This window comes from Neoarius graeffei, chromosome 16 (assembly GCF_027579695.1).
Source record: "Neoarius graeffei isolate fNeoGra1 chromosome 16, fNeoGra1.pri, whole genome shotgun sequence".
Taxonomy (NCBI): domain Eukaryota; kingdom Metazoa; phylum Chordata; class Actinopteri; order Siluriformes; family Ariidae; genus Neoarius; species Neoarius graeffei.
In genome coordinates this window covers 43,862,445-43,885,128 of record NC_083584.1, presented here as the reverse complement: position 1 = coordinate 43,885,128, position 22,684 = coordinate 43,862,445, and the positions used below count along the sequence as shown (strand labels likewise).

Below are 22,684 nucleotides of genomic sequence, written 5' to 3'. Positions count from 1 at the left end.
ATAATAAGTTATTCTACTCACAGTGGATTTTGAGAACTGAACATTATTTTTTGCAAAATCAATAAATAGCTTTTTATACAAAATGTCTGACCAAATAATTTATGCTTAGCTGACGCTTGACAAATTGCATACATGCGTAATTTTAATGCTTAAAGATGAAGAATGTAAACAAACCAGCGAAATAACAGTAGCAATTTGTGAAAAATGCCATAATAATTATTGAAAAAGAAAAAGATATGTTCTTACCATCGAATGCTTTAATTCCATATCTTGTTGCCTTTTTTTGGGGGGGGGGTTCGAGTAGTTTTCATTTCATCCTCGGTTGGTTCAGCAAAATGCTTCACCATTTTGTTTTTCTCTACTCGCAGTATATGAGCTGATAGCCTAGTAGTAGAGTAGCCAATCGGAGCACGCGATTGCTCATATCCAGTGAATGTGGATAGAATAATATCTGATCTATGAATTGAGGCAAAAATGTTACTGTTCATTTGAAAAACAAACAACAAAAAGTCTCTTTAAATCTACACTCAGATATGGGGCTCCTGGAGTGGAGTTCACTGGACTTCATAAGGAGATTGCTACTGTCACACAGATACACTTCCTCCATGGACAGGTAAAACCACTTCCATTTATTTATTAAGGTTTTAAAAAAGATGCAACGGTCGACCCCATTCAAGGAGTGGTTCAGGCTGCAGTTTTTGGACCTGGTTCAATTAGCATCATGCCTTTTAGATTAAGAAAAAAATGTGTAGTGGAGTTTTATTTATTTAATTGTATTTATTTATTTATGGTCATCATAGTGTGGTTCATTTTGTAGTTGTTAGGCCAAGGTTTATTTTCTATCATGTTTCAGATTAGGGAGAAATTAAATGTGGAAAGTTTTTATCATCTCCAATTTACTACAAGTATATTTCCAGTACCATAAGCCACACTGTGTCCTTCAGTTTTGCTTGTCCTTGATTAAAAGCAGTGCAAATTTTGCACTAGATCTTGCTGGATGGAAGCCTGTACCGGAGTTAGCACGCAAGTTTAAAGCTGTACTGCCTTTCGGATTTTTCAAGTGTAAGTCATAAAAAGAATTTTCCCTGGCACCCAGTTATTTTTGTTTAGTGGACTGAAAGCTATGAATTCGAATCACAGACTTCCCATTTTTAAAATAGAATGGTTAATGAATTTAGGGCCACATGGCCCTAAATTCTCTATTTTTCTTGCTTCACCATGACACAAAACAAGATACTACATCATGCATCTCATGGTGGGCTTTCCCCGTTCGTGCAAGGTGTTGTGGGATACAAATTTGAAACAGGAGAGAAAAATGGAGGACGTGAGTGTGCGAATGAAACGTGAAAGACCGATGATGGTAACGGAAAGCGACAAGAGAAAACGTTATGTTGCGAAGGAAAGGAAGCGCAGGACCAAATTAATAAATATTGGCGGTCAGTGAGCACCTTGGTGTGATCAGCCGTTTGTTTAGCGACAGAATGATGGAACTGTCAGTGCACGGTCAAGGTAAACCTGTAGATGGCAGTAATGCAACACTGTGGATACCATCTGCCATAAAACCCAGAAGAAAAAGAAGGTAAACCTGCACATGCTCACATGGACTTCCTCTGTCTGCTTGACTGTGCGAAGTGAGTGATTTCATGCACATTATTAGCTCAGGAATCCCCTCAAATTAAATAACTTTCCAGCCACAGAATGGCTTTTTTTTTTTTTTTGGATATTACAGAAATAAACATATATCCGAATGACCGAATTTCAGAGGGAACTAAATTTCAGTGATTTTATGAAATCGAAAGGCTGTCTAGCTTTTTTTTTTTTTTTTTTTTAAAAACCTGCCCTTTTTTTGGGGGGGGGGGAGTTTATGAAACATTTTTGCATGATACTATCAACCAATAGTGGTGCTTTTGGCAATTACTTGATTCCCATTCTCACAATGGTAATGTAAGTGAGGCAGCAGAAACCCAATTTCAGGGCTGTCAATCTCACCATTCTGCTAGCAGAAGTGCGAGACCGCTCTGTCTGATGCACATCAATCTGTATGCTGAGTAACTCTGCTACTCTGATGAACAAGTTGGCACTTACAGTAGCCTAGAGCTGAGGCATTCTGTGTTTTAATGTGGATTTACAAATTACAGTAGGAGTAGTGGGCTGTTGGGTTTGTTGCTATTTAAAATAGTCTTGATAAACTAATAATCATTAAGCTGTCTAGTCATTTTAAGCTTCGCTGCATCCATCATTTACTGAGAATAATGTAGCCTGTTTAATTGCCGTGAGAATGAATGCGTACGACCCTTTTATCTTGATTATTGATATGATTATGATAAAAGCTGCACTGTACAAGTGATAACAGGCTACAGGATAGTGACCGTCATTTAGCAACGCAAGAATGAGGTTGATTGCACATGAACTATGGAATTTTTTCTGTTTAAAAATGCTACATAACTAATTTTAAGTGGGTATTATTATAAATGAGATTTGATTGCTGGAATTCTCCACTTTTATGGTGCTTGTTTTCTGCAGTGTTCATTGGGAAGAGAGGAATGATTAGTTGATTGTGTGTGTGTGTGGCTGTCCTGCTGAAATTCTCAGCCTGAGTACATGTCTGAATTTCCAGGGAAGGATCGTGTCCCTGCTGGATGATAACACTTTACACTTGTGGGAGATTGTGCAGAAGGGTTTGTGCTCCCACCTGGAGGAGGTGCGCTGCTTCAGCCTCCCTGGCAGGCCTGGCATCGAGAGCACAAGGTGATGCCTCTACTCAGCCTTTTACTATTGTTTCCCCCATCCTCATTTCTTACGGAGTTAAAACAGTATATTAAGCATAGAGCTCTATTCTAATCTTTAGGCTAGGGGTTAGCCTTCATGTTGGTGTCTGTGTGAAGAGAGACCTTTTGAAGTAAAGTTATAGCAGCTGCTGTTTATGTATTTTATCATGTAATAAATATGACAAACAAAATAATGCATATCTTCATATCAGCTTTATTTGTAGCCTACAGACTGAATGAAGTCAAGTAATATCTTATTTAGGCAATATCACACGAGACTTTTTCAACCAACATTTGTTGGTTGAATTTTGGACACAATACGGCAGAAATGGATCCCGAAGAAGCCACACTCACTTTATAGCACATCGGTTAGCTGGATGTCTAGCTTACACTGGCTTGTACATTCCTATTAAAGGTGCTTCTGGTAAAATTGGCATGCTTTCTTCCTTTTCATCTTCATCTGACAAAGTTTCTTATAACTAACACTACACAACAGTTAGTTTGGGTCTGCTAATTTGATTTCATCAAGCGTACTGATGTTTCATGGTAACAGCACTGGGATGTTTCACTGCATCACATCACTCCGCTCATGCACGTAAAATTCTACTTCCTAACTGAAAACTGTTACTATGGCAGTGTTGGTGACCTCATCAGTGGACCTGGCAATCGATATATTCAGGAATATAACATTTATTTATTTATTTATCCATCCATCCCTAAAACTTAAAATATGACTGCTTGTCAGAAGAAGGGACAGTAATTTTAGCAGAAGCACCTTTAGCGAGAATGAACAAATCAATATGAACTAGATAGCTAGCTAGTCAACATGCAATAGAACGAGTGTAGCTTTTACAGGATCTATTCCTGTTTAGGGAGCAAAAATAAACAGAACGTTTGGCCATATTGTATCCAGGTGTCACTTACTTAATATTTAATTTCTTGTTTATAGAATTTTATTATTTAAAATTTTTTTATATATATACAGTGGTGCTTGAAAGTTTGTGAACCCTTTAGAATTTTCTATATTTCTGCATAAATATGACCAAAAACAACATCAGATTTTCACACAAGTCCTAAAAGTAGATAAAGAGAACCCAGTTAAACACATGAGACAAAAATATTATACTTGGTCATTTATTTATTGAGGAAAATGATCCAATATTCCATATCTGTGAGTGGAAAAAGTATGTGAACCTTTGCTTTCAGTATCTGGTGTGACCCCCTTGTGCAGCAATAACTGCAACTAAACGTTTGCGGTAACTGTTGATCAGTCCTGCACACCGGCTTGGAGAAATTTTAGCCCATTCCTCCGTACAGAACAGCTTCAACTCCGGGATGTTGGTGGGTTTCCTCACATGAACTGTTCGCTTCAGGTCCTTCCACAACATTTCCATTGGATTGTCAGGACTTTGACTTGGCCATTCCAAAACATTAACTTTATTCTTCTTTAACCATTCTTTGGTAGAACGACTTGTGTGCTTAGGGTCGTTGTCTTGCTGCATGACCCACCTTCTCTTGAGATTCAGTTCATGGACAGATGTCCTGACATTTTCCTTTAGAATTCGCTGGTATAATTCAGAATTCATTGTTCCATCAATGATGGCAAGCCGTCCTGGCCCAGATGCAGCAAAACAGGCCCAAACCATGGTACTACCACCACCATGTTTCACAGATGGGATAAGGTTCTTATGCTGGAATGCAGTGTTTTCCTTTCTCCAAACATAACGCTTCTCATTTAAACCAAAAAGTTCTATTTTGGTCTCATCCGTCCACAAAACATTTTTCCAATAGCCTTCTGGCTTGTCCACATGATCTTTAGCAAACTGCAGACGAGCAGCAATGTTCTTTTTGGAGAGCAGTGGCTTTCTCCTTGCAACCCTGCCATGCACACCATTGTTGTTCAGTGTTCTCCTGATGGTGGACTCATGAACATTAACATTAGCCGATGTGAGAGAGGCCTTCAGTTGCTTAGAAGTTACCCTGGGGTCCTTTGTGACCTCACCGACTATTACACACCTTGCTCTTGGAGTGATCTTTGTTGGTCAACCACTCCTGGGGAGAGTAACAATGATCTTGAATTTCCTCCATTTGTACACAATCTGTCTGACTGTGGATTGGTGGAGTCCAAACTCTTTGGTTTTGTAACCTTTTCCAGCCTGATGAGCATCAACAACGCTTTTTCTGAGGTCCTCAGAAATCTCCTTCGTTCATGCCATGATGCACTTCCGCAAACGTGTGTTGTGAAGATCAGACTTTGATAGATCCCTGTTCTTTAAATAAAACAGGGTGCCCACTCACACCTGATTGTCATCCCATTGATTGAAAACACCTGACTCTCATTTCTCCTTCAAATTAACTGCTAATCCTAGAGGTTCACATACTTTTGCCACTCACAGATATGTAATATTGGATCATTTTTTTCAATAAATAAATGACCAAGTACAATATTTTTGTCTCATTTGTTTAACTGGGTTCTCTTTTATCTACTTTTAGGACTTGTGTGAAAATCTGATGATGTTTTAGGTCATTTATGCAGAAATATAGAAAATTCTAAAGGGTTCACAAACTTTCAAGCATGTGTGTGTGTGTATGTGTGTGTGTGTGTGTGTATGTGTATATATATATATATATATATATATATATATATATATATATATATATATATATATATATATATATAAAAAATAATACACACACACACACACACACACACACACACACAACCCTGATTCCAAAAAAGTTGGGACAAAGTACAAATTGTAAATAAAAATGGAATGCAATGATGTGGAAGTTTCAAAATTCCATATTTTATTCAGAATAGAACATAGATGACATATCAAATGTTTAAACTGAGAAAATGTATCATTTAAAGAGAAAAATTAGGGGATTTTAAATTTCATGACAACAACACATCTCAAAAAAGTTGGGACAAGGCCATGTTTACCACTGTGAGACATCCGCTTTTCTCTTTACAACAGTCTGTAAACGTCTGGGGACTGAGGAGACAAGTTGCTCAAGTTTAGGGATAGGAATGTTAACCCATTCTTGTCTAATGTAGGATTCTAGTTGCTCAACTGTCTTAGGTCTTTTTTGTCATATCTTCCGTTTTATGATGCGCCAAATGTTTTCTATGGGTGAAAGATCTGGACTGCAGGCTGGCCAGTTCAGTACCCGGACCCTTCTTCTACGCAGCCATGATGCTGTAATTGATGCAGTATGTGGTTTGGCATTGTCGTGTTGGAAAATACAAGGTCTTCCCTGAAAGAGACGTCGTCTGGATGGGAGCATGTGTTGCTCTAGAACCTGGATATACCTTTCAGCATTGATGGTGTCTTTCCAGATGTGTAAGCTGCCCATGCCACATGCACTAATGCAACCCCATACCATCAGAGATGCAGGCTTCTGAACTGAGCGCTGATAACAACTTGGGTCGTCCTTCTCCTCTTTAGTCCGAATGACACGGCGTCCCTGATTTCCATAAAGAACTTCACATTTTGATTCGTCTGACCACAGAACAGTTTTCCACTTTGCCACAGTCCATTTTAAATGAGCCTTGGCCCAGAGAAGACGTCTGCGCTTCTGGATCATGTTTAGATACGGCTTCTTCTTTGAACTATAGAGTTTTAGCTGGCAACAGCGGATGGCACAGTGAATTGTGTTCACAGATAATGTTCTCTGGAAATATTCCTGAGCCCATTTTGTGATTTCCAATACAGAAGCATGCCTGTATGTGATGCAGTGCCGTCTAAGGGCCTGAGATCACGGGCACCCAGTATGGTTTTCCAGCCTTGACCCTTACGCACAAAGATTCTTCCAGATTCTCTGAATCTTTTGATGATATTATGCACTGTAGATGATATGTTCAAACTCTTTGCAATTTTACACTGTCAAACTCCTTTCTGATATTGCTCCACTATTTGTCGGCGCAGAATTAGGGGGATTGGTGATCCTCTTCCCATCTTTACTTCTGAGAGCCGCTGCCACTCCAAGATGCTCTTTTTATACCCAGTCATGTTAATGACCTATTGCCAATTGACCTAATGAGTTGCAATTTGGTCCTCCAGCTGTTCCTTTTTTGTACCTTTAACTTTTCCAGCCTCTTATTGCCCTGTCCCAACTTTTTTGAGATGTGTTGCTGTCATGAAATTTCAAATGAGCCAATATTTGGCATGAAATTTCAAAATGTCTCACTTTCGACATTTGATATGTTGTCTATGTTCTATTGTGAATACAATATCAGTTTTTGAGATTTGTAAATTATTGCATTCCATTTTTATTTACAATTTGTACTTTGTCCCAACTTTTTTGGAATCGGGGTTGTATGTATATATACATACATACATGCGTGCACGCGCGCGCACACACACACACACACACACACACACACACACACACACACACACACACACACACACACACACACAAAAATGTATGTATCTATAAATAAACACACGTGTATGTATATAAAAATAAAATTACACAGTTGCACTAAGATATGAAGTTTGTCTTTGAGTGGTGAAAATATTTTCAATATGAAGATAAACTTGATATCTTCAGGCCACCATGTAATGTTCTTTATATGATATGGACACAGCCACAAAAAAAAAAAAAAGTTAATCAAAAAAGTTTTAATTTTGAACTGGCTCGCCATTTTGACACCACACGTCTAGTCATCGGGAAAACACTGGGAGTGACGTCATCGGAGTGGAATATCAGGAAATGTCACTCAGATCCGTGATGTATTTTCTATGAAAAATGCGAGTTTTTCAACATGAGAAGATAAACTTTATATCTTCAAGCAAACGTCCCCCCCCCCCCATTTTATTATATCAGCACATTCACAAACAAAGTACCCAAATTTATCAAAACAATTAATCAATTTCCTCATGAGTGACACATAGAGATTTCTATCATAGTTTTGGCTCTCCATGTCCCAGATGGAGCGCGTATGAAAAATACAAGTGGCTTATTTTTCCAGTAAAACACTTGTCCGTATAAAAATATCATCACACTTCAGGTCGTGCTGTTGTACTGAATCAGTACGGCTGTGATTATTTATGGCTTTCATGCCTGCGAGTGAATTACAGCTGTGCTGATATTCAAGTTCAACAGCACTCCCTTTCGTGTGATATTGCTTAATTAAATAAATTCATATTTTATTTATTTTTTTTTCTGCTTCTTCCCCGTCATAAAAATGCCTTTGAGAATCCTGAGATGATCCCAGATTTTCTGCAGGCTGCCTAACAAATGTCAAGGCGTAGCTGTTTAGGCAGGAACGCTCTGGTTATGATGGCTGTGTTCACTTTTTACTACTGTAGTGCGACACGTGTGACTGTTCTTCTGACGAAACTGAGCTGTGATCGCTTGGCTGTGGGCACTGAGGGTGGTGGAATCCACTTCCTGGAGCTGCCCACTTTCTCACTGCTGAACAAGTCACTGTTCCAAGATGAAATCATACAGAGGTAATGGTATTACCCCCCCCCCCCCCCCCCCCCCCCGCCTTTCGATCCTGATCTTATTGCACCTATAGTACTGCAAAGCAGAAACATTAAACATAATAATGTTTAACTTTGATAATTAAAACTGTGTGCGAAATCAGAAATTTTTCTGTGTCTGCCAAAGAAACGTGTATGTTGTTGTACTTGTATAAATGTGGTTTGGACACATTCCACTGCCTGTGTTTATAAAATGAGCATCTGGGGACACTTCAGACTGAGAGAACTTTACACTGAGGGCAATGAACTTGCAGAGAACTCTCTATTGTTTCCTTCCTGCTTTGGCCGTGTGGTCTAGGATAATGGACTGTGGAGTGCCTATGTGGTCCAGTTTTCTCAGGGCAAAATTTCTAATCCTGCCTCCACCTGTGGCTGTCTATTACAGGCCCAGGATAGAAGCTTTGCAAGCTTGCATCTATCACAGCCAAGTTCCTCACTGCACAGTTTTACACACCTTTATGGAATAAAATGTCTGGAGACCTGAAGGGGTGTTTGTCTAGACGGATAAAACTTCTTTATGTAGGCATCCATGGGTACATTTGACAATTTCCCTGCCAAATACCTTTTAAGAGAATGGAAAGTAAAGTAAGTGTGTGTGTGTTGAGTTTGAGTATGTTACAAGGAATAGCCTGTTTTGCCAGGTGGCTATTAAAAGACAGAAAATCACACTTGTGTCTTGCTTGGCAAATTACAGCTTTCCCAGCCCCTCATTGTCAGCATGTATGTGTTATCTTTCGCAGGAAATGAAGATGAACCACTCATTAAGCAAGCACAATTTGGGCTAATGGGCGGCTTCTCTGAGCTACTGCTAATAAGTGTGTGTCAGCCAGGAAACTACAGAACAGAATGCTTTTGTACCGTTTGCCAACTCCTCCGAGCCCTAGTTGAAAGGGCATTTAATTCAGCCACTGCGTGCTTCACAGGCATATCACTCAGCATTTGTAGGACACTGGGATCTTTCTTCAGCCATGGATTAATTGTGCAATGTGCATTCTCAGAAATGTTTCTCCAGTCGAGATCAGGCTTGTGCTCTTTTCAAACATTTTAGTCCATCTAAATTAAAACCTTTTTATTAAGAGATCGTGTTGATGTGGGATGATGAGTTGGGTTGAGAATTCTTGGCGCTTGATTATTTTTATTTCCGTTCAAGTTCATTGTAATTGTAGATTGAAAGCATGTCGTTGTTGCTCCTCTGGAGGGATTTTGAGGTTTTCTGTTTTACATGGGAAATGCTGACAATGTGGTTGTAGCTGTTGTCTGTAACATTTGTCTCTCGTGGCTTTCAGTGCCAAGCCACTAAAAAGGCACTCTAGCCCCCACTTTTCCATGGTTTCCCCTTGCTTTCTCTCACTATTGTGGGTGCGTAACGACCTAACTGTGTCTGTACCATGCACATTCCACCACTTCAATGTGTGCCACAGCCACAGAGGAACCCCATACCCTGGTTTTTGATTGTTCATGCTTTCAAACAGTGTAAGCCTGTATTTGATGATGTTTGTATTTCGTGTTCTGTTTTTATAATTGCTCGCAAAATGCATTGTTCCGTTTCCAATACTAACAATAATACAAGGATGAAACTACCCCCGTCCCAGGGTGGTAATCTGACACCCTTGCCTGCATGCTCTATTTTGAATGTGTGTGTAGAATATATGAATGAGCTGTAACGTAGGGAGCAGCTTGTAATCTCTGCTGAAATATGCAGGACACCTGGAAGATGGAGGGAGGAAAGTGGGATCTGCATGCTTTGATCTCCCTAAAGAATCCAAATCCAAAGAAAATCTTAGACTTTGCCAAGCATATGTCTGTCCCTGGTTTTCTTTTGCTTTTACATTTGTCTTTGTTTCTACTACTTGGAAATAGTTGGCCCTCCAATGAATAGATGATCATTTTTATGGACCAGGAAAATGGATGCACAAGGTGCAGTGCTTTTTTATAAAGGAAAAATGTCAGTTGAATGCTTGCTGGCTGTCAAGTTTTCCCATCATGAACTGCTCTATCTTTCAGCCTTCCTGATAGTTACAAGTGTGGGAAGTCTCTGGGACCAGTGGAGTCCCTACAGGAGCATCCCCAGCATCCGGACAAAATCCTTATCGGTTATAGTAGAGGCCTTGTCGTGCTCTGGGACTTCCAAAGCCGACATGTAGACAACCTCTTCCTTGGAAAGCAGGTGTGTGGGTGGAACATCTTTACCGAATAGCACATGAATATTTTGAAATGTTTACTTAAAAATAAATGTTTGGGTTTCCATAAATTTTGATTAACTTGTGAATAATGGCTAATGCCTGTACTTTTTTTTTTTTTTTTTTAAAAGCAGTTTTGTTCGGATTTCTGTATGTGGATGATAGCTTGGTTGAGGGTTCATCTTTGTGTTCGTGGTAGTGTAGATCACATTCTGGTATATACAGTGTTTTGACTCTTTGAATCACTTTGTTGTGTGTTACCCTTGCAGCAGTTGGAGAGCTTGGTCTGGGTTCGATCTGGGAACAGCTTTGTCAGTTCCCATAGTGATGGTGGATACATGGTGTGGCCTGTTAGTAGCAGCACCGTCTGCACCAGTGAACCCATCTCTTCCACTATACCATATGGTGAGCCAGCACTCTTAGTACCTTTTATTAATAACAACAATCCACTTGCAGAAAACTACGTCCATTAAGTTTGTCCACTCACTAATCAAATCAAAGCAAGTCATGCTTATAGGCTGCTTCTCAAATTAGGCCCAAGTCAAGTCTTATAATGGAGACTGACTGAAGTCCTCTTGGGACGGCACGGTGGTGCAGTGGTTAGTACTGTCTCCTCACACTGGGTTCAAGCCCAGTGCCCGGCGAGGGCCTTTCTGTGTGGAGTTTGCATGTTGTCTGTGTGGGGTTCCTCCAGGTGCTCCGGTTTCAAAAGACATGCAGGTTAGGCTAATTGGTGGCTCTAAATTGACTGTAGGTGTGAATGTGAGTGTGACTGGTGGTTTGTCTCTGTGTCAGCCCTGCGACAACCTGGCAACTTGTAAGTGTATCAGAGTGTACCCCGCCTCTCGCCCATAGTCAGCTGGGATAGGCTGCAGCTTGCCTGCAACCCTGTAGAACAGGATAAGCAGCTACAGATAATGGATGGATGGATGAAGTCCTCTTGTTATCTTCGTGAGTAGTAGTGTAGATTAAGCTTGTTGGAGAAAGTTATTTGAATAGCTTATTTACACATCGTAAAATGCACAATTTGTACAAGGATTTGAGTGCAAGTTAGGTGGTGTTTACATTAGACCGTATCAGCGGATCATCAGATTAACGTTTTTAAAACGATTCGCATGCACACAGCAACGCCAATATACGATTCGCGTGCACACAGCAACGCCAATACACGGATACGCTAATCACATGACTAATTAGACGGCACATCACATGATCCCAGTGCATATCGGGCATGCGCAAGTCACTCACCACTTGCAAGTGGAAGGAAGGCAAGCGAACACCTTCTCCAGCAGATAAACACACCTGGCTGTGATGTTCATGTTCTCACTGAGTTTAAGCGCCTGAAGGAGGTAAATAAGTTGAAATGTGTAAATAAACCTCAGTGTGGCTCAGCGCTTCCTCCTGCGCTCCAAATCACTCCGCCCTGAACAGCGAGTGCCCTCTGGAGGGTGCGCACTCTGGCCCTGCGCAGCTCGCAGAGCGCGCAAGTGAAGCGCACGAGCAGTGATTCGGGACTGAGCTGCTGTGTGTGTGATTCCCAACGCCAGCGAATCAGGAAGGTGGATGTCACAGTGACGTTGTCCAATGACGACGTCAGCTAGAGCTCAGCACAGCGTTTCCTCGTTCCTCAATGTTTACACAGCACCAGATCAGATACGAACTGGGTTGAATACGTGGGCCCTGGCGGATTCAAGTTGTTCCGCCTGTGGAGTCGTTTCCCGGCATTTTAATGTGCACGGACAGTGCATCCGCGACGAAAACGAGACGGATACGGTCTAATGTAAACACTACCTTAGTCAGACTTGATCTCAAGTCTCGAATTTGAGTAATTACAAATTAGTGTTCCTTTAAAGTCCGTCAGTGACTTTAGAAGTGAGAAGACAGCCCATCTGGTGAACATTCTGTATTAAATATGACTCTTCTGTAAGCGGTCCTGATTGGCCCTGCATATTTGTGTCATTGTATCACCGAAAGTGTAAATTGTTTGCATACAGTGGAGTTAGAGATTGAATAATTTGGAAGTTATGACCTTAAGATGAAGCAAGTTTAACCCTACAATTGCCTGAATGCTGAAATGTTTGCCTGGCGGTTAAACTTTAGCCCTATCGGAGTCGGATTAGGTTCACCAGGGGAGATCCTATGTCCCTGGTGATTGATTTTTTTTTTTTTTTTTAGACTGCTTTAAAATCATAGATTTCATCTGTAATATCTACAGCTTACATCAGAAAAGTAATAAGTCCTTAGCAGTTAATGTTTCCGGTACTGTAATAATGAAACCTGGTACTGTTAAACGTTGGACTAGAACGCGTCAACCTGGACAAAATACACACGTTTGATCTCCTCTGAATTCTCCAATCAAATCCTGTACAACTTGCATTACTGAACCTCCTGTGGTAAAATACAGTCCAGATCAAATAGTGTTTTTAACTGTTGCTGTCAAAGAGGGTTGGTCAACCTCAGTGTTTTAGCTCGCACGTAATCTTTGCGGTAAAATGTATTAAAAGTGCTTGTATAAAAACTCTCCTGAAGTATAGCCGAGGGATAAATGACACACTATTTGTGGTTTTACTGCTAGTTTCCTGGTTAATGTCCATCCATGGGTTCATAATGGTGTAGGTTTTCATGTGAGTCATCCAGAAGTTTGTGTTTTTTGTACATTAAGGTCTCTCTCTCTCTCTCTCTCTCTCTCTCTCTCTCTCTCTCTCTCTCTCTCTCTCTCTCTCTCTCTCTCAGGCCCGTTTCCCTGCAAAGCTGTGAACAAGATCTTGTGGAGGACCACCCAGTCGGGGTGTGTGTCAGCTCTGGGCAGCAGTGGGTGAAAAGAGAGAGCTTCTAATCCTGCATGTTTTAGCTGTGCCTCGTTGACTCAGGAGGGTATCCTCTGTGTGCTGTGTTTTCTCTGCAGAGCTCCGTTGGTGCTGTTTAGCGGCGGCATGCCTCGAGCCAGCTACGGTGACAGACACTGTTTAACAATACTGCAGGACAGCACACATGTTACCCTGGACTTCACTTCGCGAGTCATTGACTTTTTCACCATCCATTGCACAGATAGAGACATGGGTGTGTGGTTCAGCAGTTAACTGCAGCTGTTTTTAATGGAGAGCCACAACTAATTTAAAGATTTACATTCCTCGAAGTACTAAATCAGTTGATTTTTGTTCTGAAATTCACACGATCTTAATGATGGAAGTGATTGATCAACTTTGTCATATCATCTAGAGTTTGATGAGCCCTCTGCCCTTATTGTGCTCCTGGAGGAGGAGTTGGTGGCAATTGATCTTCAGACACCTGGCTGGCCCACCATTCCTGCCCCATATCTGGCACCTCTACACTCCTCTGCCATCACATGCTCCTACCACATCTCCAGTGTGCCAATCAAGCTTTGGGAGAGGGTGGTGAGAGCTGGGCAGCAGCAGTGTCCTCTGCAAACACGCTCGGTCAGTCTGTTTTGAAATTTCCTCACTTTATAAGGAGGATAAGCTTTTGAATAAAGCAAAAAAGATCAGGGATCAGGGCTGCTCTGGTTGTTTTGTGGTTCCTGTTTTCTCAGGCTGGTTTCCAGACTTTAAACAGCAGTGCAATATTCCATTTTCAGTCATATACTGTACTTATCTAGCGAAGATTCCTTGGAAAGAAATCTATTCTTTGATGGTCGCTGCTATTTCATTCAGTGCTAAATCAATGGAATTTTATTCAGTCTTGCAGGAATACAGTGGATGTGTTTGATCAGAGACAGATGCAGGACGAAATTGCTTACAGCATGGAAGTTGCAGTAGCAAATGTTTATTATACATAAAAAAAAAAAAATCTAATGGCTACAGTCTGAATATAGTTCTAGTTCTATACTGTATGCCAAGTCTGCAGTTCCTAAGTCAGACTCATTGAGGAGTTTGATTTAACAACAATCCATAAAACTTCAACTGGCAGAAGAGCATAAGCTTGTAATGTTTATTCCATCAGAGAATATAAAGTGCATTGGATGGTTCTATCTGATTCGCGGTTGCTGATTCGTGAGGCTTGTAACAATATTTCTTGTTGTTTTTACAGAACTGGCCTATATGCGGGGGAAAGAACTTGGCACCTGATTCAAAACAGAAAGAGCTGCTGCTGACTGGGTAAGAGCTTTTTGCCGTTGCCAGCTTTCTTGGAGGAGGTTATGTTTTCACCTCTGTTTGTTTGAGGGAAGCCATGGCCAAATGGTTAGAGAAGCAATAGGTCACTGATTTGATTCCCTGAACCAGCAGGAATGGCTGAAGTGCCTTAGAGCAAGGTACCTAACCCCCAACTGCTCCCCAGGCTGCTCTGGGTATGTTGTACGTTGCTTTGGATAAGAGCATCTGCTAAATGCCATTAATGTAATGTCCGTCCATCCGTCCATCCGTCCATCCATCCATCCATCCATCCATCCATCCATTAAAAAGTAGTGAATGAATTTTGAGGAAAGGTGAACCACGGGCCAAGGAACAATTGATTTAAATTTTGATACAAGTCCAGATATGTATGTGGATCCAGAATTAAAAAAAATTTTTTTTTTTTTTGTCTGTTCCCAACATAACTCAAAGTAGTGAACAAATTTGGATGACATTTGGTATACATCTTTAGTATTATCCTTGGGTCAAGTAATTTGATTTTGATGTTGGTATGTGGCTTGGTGGAGGTGTGTGCTCTATTGAGTGCCCTTCTAGTTAAGTATAGTATAACACCTTCCTGAAACGGACAGATTAATCTGCAGGCAGAAGTTGTAAGGTTTTTCTTGACTTAAAAAGAAGTGCATGTTGATCTCAAGGTTTTTTTTTTTTTTTTCTTTTTTTAAATCGTATTTGTTGCTGGGCGGCACGGTGGTGTAGTGGTTAGCGCTGTCGCCTCACAGCAAGAAGGTCCGGGTTCGAGCCCCGTGGCCGGCGAGGGCCTTTCTGTGCGGAGTTTGCATGTTCTCCCCGTGTCCATGTGGGTTTCCTCCGGGTGCTCCGGTTTCCCCCACAGTCCAAAGACATGCAGGTTAGGTTAACTGGTGACTCTAAATTGACCGTAGGTGTGAATGCGAGTGTGAATGGTTGTCTGTGTCTGTGTCGGCCCTGTGATGATCTGGCGACTTGTCCAGGGTGTACCCCGCCTTTCGCCCGTAGTCAGCTGGGATAGGCTCCAGCTTGCCTGCGACCCTGTAGAACAGGATAAAGCAACTACAGATAATGAGATGAGATATTTGTTGCTTAATTCACTGTTAACAAAAAGCAGGCAGACAACTGAGAGTGAGTTGTTGAATTGGTGAGGTTTTTTAAGTTGTTTTTTTTAATAAACAAAAGTGTGTATTAGTATTACAAACAGTGTAGATGGTGTATTTGTATAATAATATACATATGGAATATGCCGTTGTTACTGACACACCAACCACCAGCTGCATTTATTGTCTTCGAATAATGCCAATATGGGAGCAGTTCAGGTTTCATAGATATCAAAATACTCCCATACAGGAAACTGTTTCTATATCCGCTCTATTAATCTGGGATCAATACCACAACACCTGCTCAAGAAATATTACATTTCATTCATTGCAGCTATGGTTGCAAATCCATTATTCTGTATACTGATATTTCAATTATAGATTTAGAAGTAAAAGTGTAGGGTTTTTTTTGTATTTAAAGCTAACTTCTCTAACTAACCCATTTGTTTGTATAGTCTTAAGATACTCAGAAAAGTGGGAGTGACTTGTTGCTGTGGGTTTTTTGTGTGTGCGTTTTGTTTGAAGGCACGAGGATGGCACGGTACGCTTCTGGGATGCCTCAGGAGTGGCACTCAGACCTCTCTACAAGCTGAGCACAGCCAACATCTTCCAAACTGACTGTGATCACAACGACGGCCTGACCCAAGCCAGTGAAGAGGAGTGGCCTCCATTCCAAAAGGTAAGCATTTGATCACGCACCTGTGGGTTTGATTTTTCTTCATTGAATGAGACTCATTGTTTTCCAGAGTTTTAATCAACTAAAATGTATTGTATTTTATTAATAATAATAATTTTATTATTATTATTATTATCTCATCTCATTATCTCTAGCCGCTTTATCCTTCTACAGGGTCGCAGGCAAGCTGGAGCCTATCCCAGCTGACTACGGGCGAAAGGCGGGGTACACCCTGGACAAGTCGCCAGGTCATCACAGGGCTGACACGTAGACACAGACAACCATTCACACTCACATTCACACCTACGGTCAATTTAGAGTCACCAGTTAACCTAACCTGCATGTCTTTGGACTGTGGGGGAAACCGGAGCACCCGGAGGAAACCCACGCGGACACGGGGAGAACATGCAAACTCCGCACAGAAAGGCCCTCGCCGGCCCCGGGGCTCGAACCCAGGACCTTCTTGCTGTGAGGCGACAGCGCTAACCACTACACCACCGTGCCGCCCCATTATTATTATTATTATTATTATTATTATTATAAACAGCTGTCTGTCGCTGTTCTACAGTGTCTGCCTGTGCTGCTTGTTTTGTTTTCCTATCTCCATCTTCCCCCTTCCTCTGTCTGGTGAAGAAAGTCTGACTGCACTCTGGCATGCAGCTTTTGTGATACACAGTGCAGGGTTATTTCCATTTTTTCCCCCTCATCACTCTAATTAAAAACAGACTGGCTGAGGCCTGAAATGTTCAGTACTGAAGACCAAGCAAGCACATTCCTGCATCGGATGGCACAGCTGCCCTGCTTGTTATTTTAATTTCATTCTTTGTGTCAGCAGAGGTTATGATCACAATAAAGGAATATAATTCATCTGGCTCATGGATCTTTGGAGTTTAATGCACGTCTGGTTAGGCTTATAGAAAGCATATGTTGCGTTTTTGAAGCTTAAAAAGCATTAAATACTCCGTAGTGTGAGTCTGTACCATAGCAGGATATTATGTTGGTGTGCTTTTCATTTATTTACAGGTGGGCTGCTTTGACCCTTACAGTGATGACCCCAGACTAGGAATCCAGAAGATCTGCCTGTGCAAATACAGTGGCAAGCTGGTGGTAGCTGGTACTGCAGGACAGGTAGACCTTCTCATGAAACAAACGTGTATATTTGTATTTTAATATACAGTATTGTGCAAAAGTCTTAGGCACCCAAACTTTTTGTTATAGATTTCTATTTTATGACTTCTACATTATCGAGTCAGTACAAAAACATTTTAGTCCAAACATTTGTTTTCCAGCACAAAATTAAATGTTACAGGAAAAAAAAAAAGTTTGTATCTGAGCAGCATATTCCATAAGAGAGCACTTTTCAGATGAAAAAAAGAAAACATAATGAAGGCTGCTGGGTTTTGGTGGAAAATGAAGAAGCGAGTGTGACAGTCAAAGTGTCCAGAAGAACTGTGGCTGGTTCTGTAAGATGCTCAGTAAAACCTACAGCTCATTTCCTTATCAAACTGCACTCACTGTACCTCAGACTACTGGTGTGGGTATTTTTTTTTTTTTTAACCTCCTAGGACTTAGCAGTCACATGCGTGGACAGCACTTTATGGAAATTCGGAACAAGAATCCACATATGTGGACATACTTTTTCTCTAAAAGTACATCTTATCAAAAGATGATGCTTAGTTTTTATTCTAATCAGGTTCTAATAAGCCCAAATAGCAAAGAGAAATAAAAAATGCATGTAAAAAAAAAACAGCTTGGGCCTTAGGAGGTTAAGCAAAGGGTCATCTCACACCAAATATTGATCTTGTTTCATTTATTATAGCTTACTGCTGTTTATAGGGGTTTATTTTTATTTTTTAAAATGTTAACATTTCATCATTTTTAAGCCATTTTTGGTCTATAGCATTTCTTTACATGTGCTGAAGACTTTTGCACAGTACTGTATTTATGCACAAAGTTCAATTTTACCTTCTCCAAACGTATCAATCAAGTTTATCAGCCAATTATTAATTAACAAACTTCTGAACCATGTTCTGGCTGTCCTTGCTCCTTTCAGGTGATTGTGATGTACTTGTGTGATGAGAAATCTGAGCACATGATCAATGTGATCACCATGGACCTCCTTCAGGACCGGGAAGGTTTCACATGGAAGGGTCATGACCGGCTGCCAGAGAAGTCTGGCTCTGTGGTGTTCACTCCTGGATTCCAGCCTGTAGTCCTAGTGCAGTGCATGCCCCCTGCGGCGGTTACCGCGGTGACGCTGCATGCTGAGTGGAACCTTGTTGCTTTTGGCACCAGTCATGGCTTTGGACTCTTTGACTACCATCGCCGTAGCCCTGTGCTGGCAAGGTAACACACTAATGGAGGGAATGCACACTTCTTTGCAGAGGATGGTGTGGTGTGTGGGTTTTTTTTTGTAATTCACTTGATTGCACTGAATTTTCTGAGCAAGCATTTCTTTCAAAACTTGAAGCACAGTAAAATCATACTGTGAAGGTATGATGTTTTCAATAATTACAGGTGTACACTACATCCCAATGACTCTCTGGCTATGGAGGGACCTCTTTCACGAGTCAAGTCCCTGAAGAAGTCGCTCCGTCAGTCATTCAGGAGGATTCGCAAGAGTAGGGTATCTGGGAAGAAACGTGTGTTGGTCAGCAGCCCGTCTAGTAAAGTGAGTGCTTTTCTATCCTGCTGTTAGTCTGATTTGACTCCGTCAGAGTTCGTACTGTTTGTTGAATTCACCATCAACAAAAATCCAGCATAAGACTGAGAGTAATTGGATGAATAGCTGGACAGATGATCACCCTGGACAGATTGGACCCATTTTCTTGCCAGTTACTATTTAAATAACCATTTCTTCTTTTGTCAAGTTCCTAAATGAGCATGATGGTTCCTAATCGTAGTCTACTTGTTGCACTGCACATTCGATCCTTCTCAACGCTTCATTGTTCATCAGCTAATTATAACAAGCTGATGATTTCCTTCGGGACAAATAAATATATCTTGATCTTGATTATGAGTTTCATCAACTATGAGGTGCAAATGCTGTTGTGTTTCTGTCTGGCTTCAGGTCCAGGAGGCTAACGCTCAGCTAGCAGAGCAGGATGCTGAGGTGACACCAGTACAGAGACGGATCGAGCCCCGTTCAGCCGACGATTCATTATCGGGGGTGGTGCGCTGTCTCTGCTTCGCCGATACTTTCCTACGAGACGGTATGAGCAAACCAGTATTACACATCGCAAATGATGCATACAGTAAGGATCATGTTCGATGTTGGATGCCACATCCAATCACAAAGCGCTTAAACATGACCCACATTGTCTGTACATGATTCAGATTCAAGCAAGTATTTCTGACTAGTGTTAACAATTTGAGACATAATTCAAGTTCAGTTGCAAAATATACGGTATATTTGCATTTAAATGCACAGCAATGTTCAACAAATGGCAAAATTAAAATGCAATGCCCAAGTAATCTTTGGATTCTGCCTGATTAAATATTTCATAGATATCGTTCCTGGGCGGTACGGTGGTGTAGTGGTTAGCGCTGTCGCCTCACAGCAAGAAGGTCCGGGTTCGAGCCCTGTGGCCGACGAGGGCCTTTCTGTGCAGAGTTTGCATGTTCTCCCCGTGTCCGCGTGGGTTTCCTCTGGGTGCTCCGGTTTCCCCCACAGTCCAAAGACATGCAGGTTAGGTTAACTGGTGACTCTAAATTGACCGTAGGTGTGAATGTGAGTGTGAATGGTTGTCTGTGTCTATGTGTCAGCCCTGTGATAACCTGGCGACTTGTCCAGGGTGTACCCCGCCTTTCGCCCATAGTCAGCTGGGATAGGCTCCAGCTTGCCTGCGACCCTGTAGAACAGGATAAAGCGGCTAGAGATAATGAGATGAGATATCGTTCCTTTTGTGAATGCAATTTCTCATGCTGCCTTTGCAGTATGCTTTGCATTTTCATTTTCACGGTTAGTATCTGGTTCATCCCCTTGAAGCCTAGGAATTACTTGATGATGCAATTTTGCAAACTCTCACTGAAAATGATGTTTGTGGAAAGACAAAATCTCTCCCAGGAGCTCCAGCTACTTTTGGCATGTGTTAAATTGTCCCTACCCAGTGTAGGATTTGCCAGAAAATCTGAAGTAGCTGGCTTTAAAAAAAAGTGGTACGGGGCCATGGAATTTGCGGTGACAAAGCCCCCCCAGAAAATTTTGAAATTTACATGCTTTCGGGTGCATTCTCAGCTAATAAATTGCTAACCATTTCCCTGTAAAATACTTGCAAAATATGTATGAAATTTCCCTCCAGATGTATGCGCTTGGCTTTCTCAGTTCCCCTCTGTAGTACGCTGCCTGGCTCTGTAACATAACTACATGGGGAGCATATTTGGTGCATGTGTAATGTACTTGATGTGCTTCTGGTGTGGTATCGTATAGTTTTAATTTCAGCATAAATATTTGCACACAGTTGGTTATTTGCATTTGCACTTTATAAGTATGGAGCCTTGGCTAAGGGACCAGACATTTCTATGGGAACTTTGGCACTCCGGGTAGCTTCTGGATATGAAAATAACAATTCTTAGAGAGTGATGAACCTTCTAATTATTTTCTTTAAGTTTGCTTATCATTCATACCTTCTAATCTAATAAATTGAGGAAAACAAAATTGAATCCATACAACTTTTATTTACGTTTTTAAATGTTGCTTGTTGTACAATAAAATGTACTGATAATACTTTACAGTCTGGATCTGAGCACACAATATTCATGTCAACTTTGTTTAAATATCCCACCATTTGTCTGGCTCAGCCAATTGGAGCGCGAGAATCGATCAACAAATATGGCATCACTTCTGGTCATGCTAGACCTGAATCAAAGACAATTTCGTGGTGAAATAATTGGATTTGCAGCAAATTATGGGCAGCAGTGGTGATATAAATCGCTTGAACGTTGAAAAGCAAATTATTTTTTTCTGGGATCGAGTAGCTGGTGCAGACAGTCTGTGTAGGTGGAGAAAACCGCCGGTCGCGAGCGCTTGCGAACATCTCTGCCCAATGTCTCCATATTTTTATTTATTTATTTTTTAAGCATAGCAAGAGAATCTCTCATCACTGCCACAAGTTTGGACCAATCGTTGACAGAGAAAATGTAAATAAGCTGTTGTGTAATGATGAGAGGGTAGAATTGCAAATGGAAGGATTGCTCTGACCTATTTAGGCATTGACCATGAAATGCCACATGGACTTTACATTTGCATTTTAATTTTTTTCGGACATTGTGCATTGTTGTACACAAAAATGCAAATATGTGTTTTGCAACTGAATTCTGTCTGATTATGTGCACTCATAAGGGAAATGCAATCTAATTAACATTTGTATAAAGGCTGGAAAACGCTCTTGGAGAAGGCTATAGAGACTCGCCCAAACCCAGTGTTTTTACTGAAAGTGATTATTCTGGAGCTGGAACCATGTCAGAGCTTTGTCTGGACCACACACCCAAGCAGTTCTATCTTCAGCATCTGTATGTCATTCCTTTAAATCAGGCCCTTGCACAATCCAGGTCCAATGGCTATTTGGCAGGGAATGGTACTCAAAGGAGAGATTTCATACAATGCGTTATTGTTAGTTTAACGCAGTAAATCAGTGTAATGTCTAATTGGTCGGAGTTTATGGTGGTGTTTAATGGTTAATGTTATTGGATGTTTTTATACTGTCCCAGGTTGAGATTATTTGCGAATAACTGTTGGCGTAGTTTTAAAGTTCAAATGAGCACCTAGGGACAGGTGCTGATGTGGTAGAGGTGCATTAAAAACTTCCATTTCTCTCACATTTTAGACCGTTTACTCCGACTGAGTAAAATTGTCCGAGATCAACACCAACCTTGCAGACTTCACATGCTGATGAGTTTTTTTTTTTTTTTTTTTTAAATTTAAAATTTTTCCCCCCCCTCACTCAGGAACACACCATGGCCCTACCATGTGGGCTGGGACAAATTCTGGCTGCGTATATGCTTATGCCCTGGACGTACCTTCACAGGAGAAGTTCTCCGAGCGGAGTGTTGAAGCTTTGCTGGGGAAAGAGATCCAACTCATGCACAGAGCTCCAGTTGTGTCCATTGTTGTGCTGGACGGCCGGGGAAACCCTCTGCCTGAGCCTTATGAGGAGTCAAGAGATCTGGCTAAAGCTCCTGATATGCAGGGCAGCCACTCGGTCCTGATTGCCTCTGAGGAGCAGTTTAAGGTGAGGGGTGAAGGACATGGTGGGCTGCTGATCAGGGGTGGGTTTCCCAAAAGCCTCTTAACCCTAAGAGCATCTTAACTAGGAGATAGTGTTCATTGTGCTGCTCGCTCTACC

At 41.3% G+C, this 22,684-nt stretch overlaps 1 protein-coding gene across 1 annotated transcript in view; it reads left to right on the top strand.

Moving 5' to 3' along the window:
* Positions 1 to 22,684, top strand: part of llgl1 (LLGL scribble cell polarity complex component 1) — a 50,969-nt gene that overhangs the window by 19,772 nt on the left and 8,513 nt on the right. The window contains exons 3-17 of the mRNA XM_060943018.1: positions 532 to 613; positions 2,618 to 2,748; positions 8,087 to 8,230; positions 10,268 to 10,430; positions 10,713 to 10,848; positions 13,177 to 13,231; positions 13,349 to 13,503; positions 13,663 to 13,880; positions 14,491 to 14,558; positions 16,190 to 16,343; positions 17,364 to 17,468; positions 18,394 to 18,686; positions 18,858 to 19,011; positions 19,411 to 19,552; positions 22,287 to 22,570. Coding sequence (XP_060799001.1) covers positions 532 to 613; positions 2,618 to 2,748; positions 8,087 to 8,230; positions 10,268 to 10,430; positions 10,713 to 10,848; positions 13,177 to 13,231; positions 13,349 to 13,503; positions 13,663 to 13,880; positions 14,491 to 14,558; positions 16,190 to 16,343; positions 17,364 to 17,468; positions 18,394 to 18,686; positions 18,858 to 19,011; positions 19,411 to 19,552; positions 22,287 to 22,570 — 2,284 coding nt within the window. The remainder of the gene's footprint in view (positions 1 to 531; positions 614 to 2,617; positions 2,749 to 8,086; positions 8,231 to 10,267; positions 10,431 to 10,712; positions 10,849 to 13,176; positions 13,232 to 13,348; positions 13,504 to 13,662; positions 13,881 to 14,490; positions 14,559 to 16,189; positions 16,344 to 17,363; positions 17,469 to 18,393; positions 18,687 to 18,857; positions 19,012 to 19,410; positions 19,553 to 22,286; positions 22,571 to 22,684) is intronic.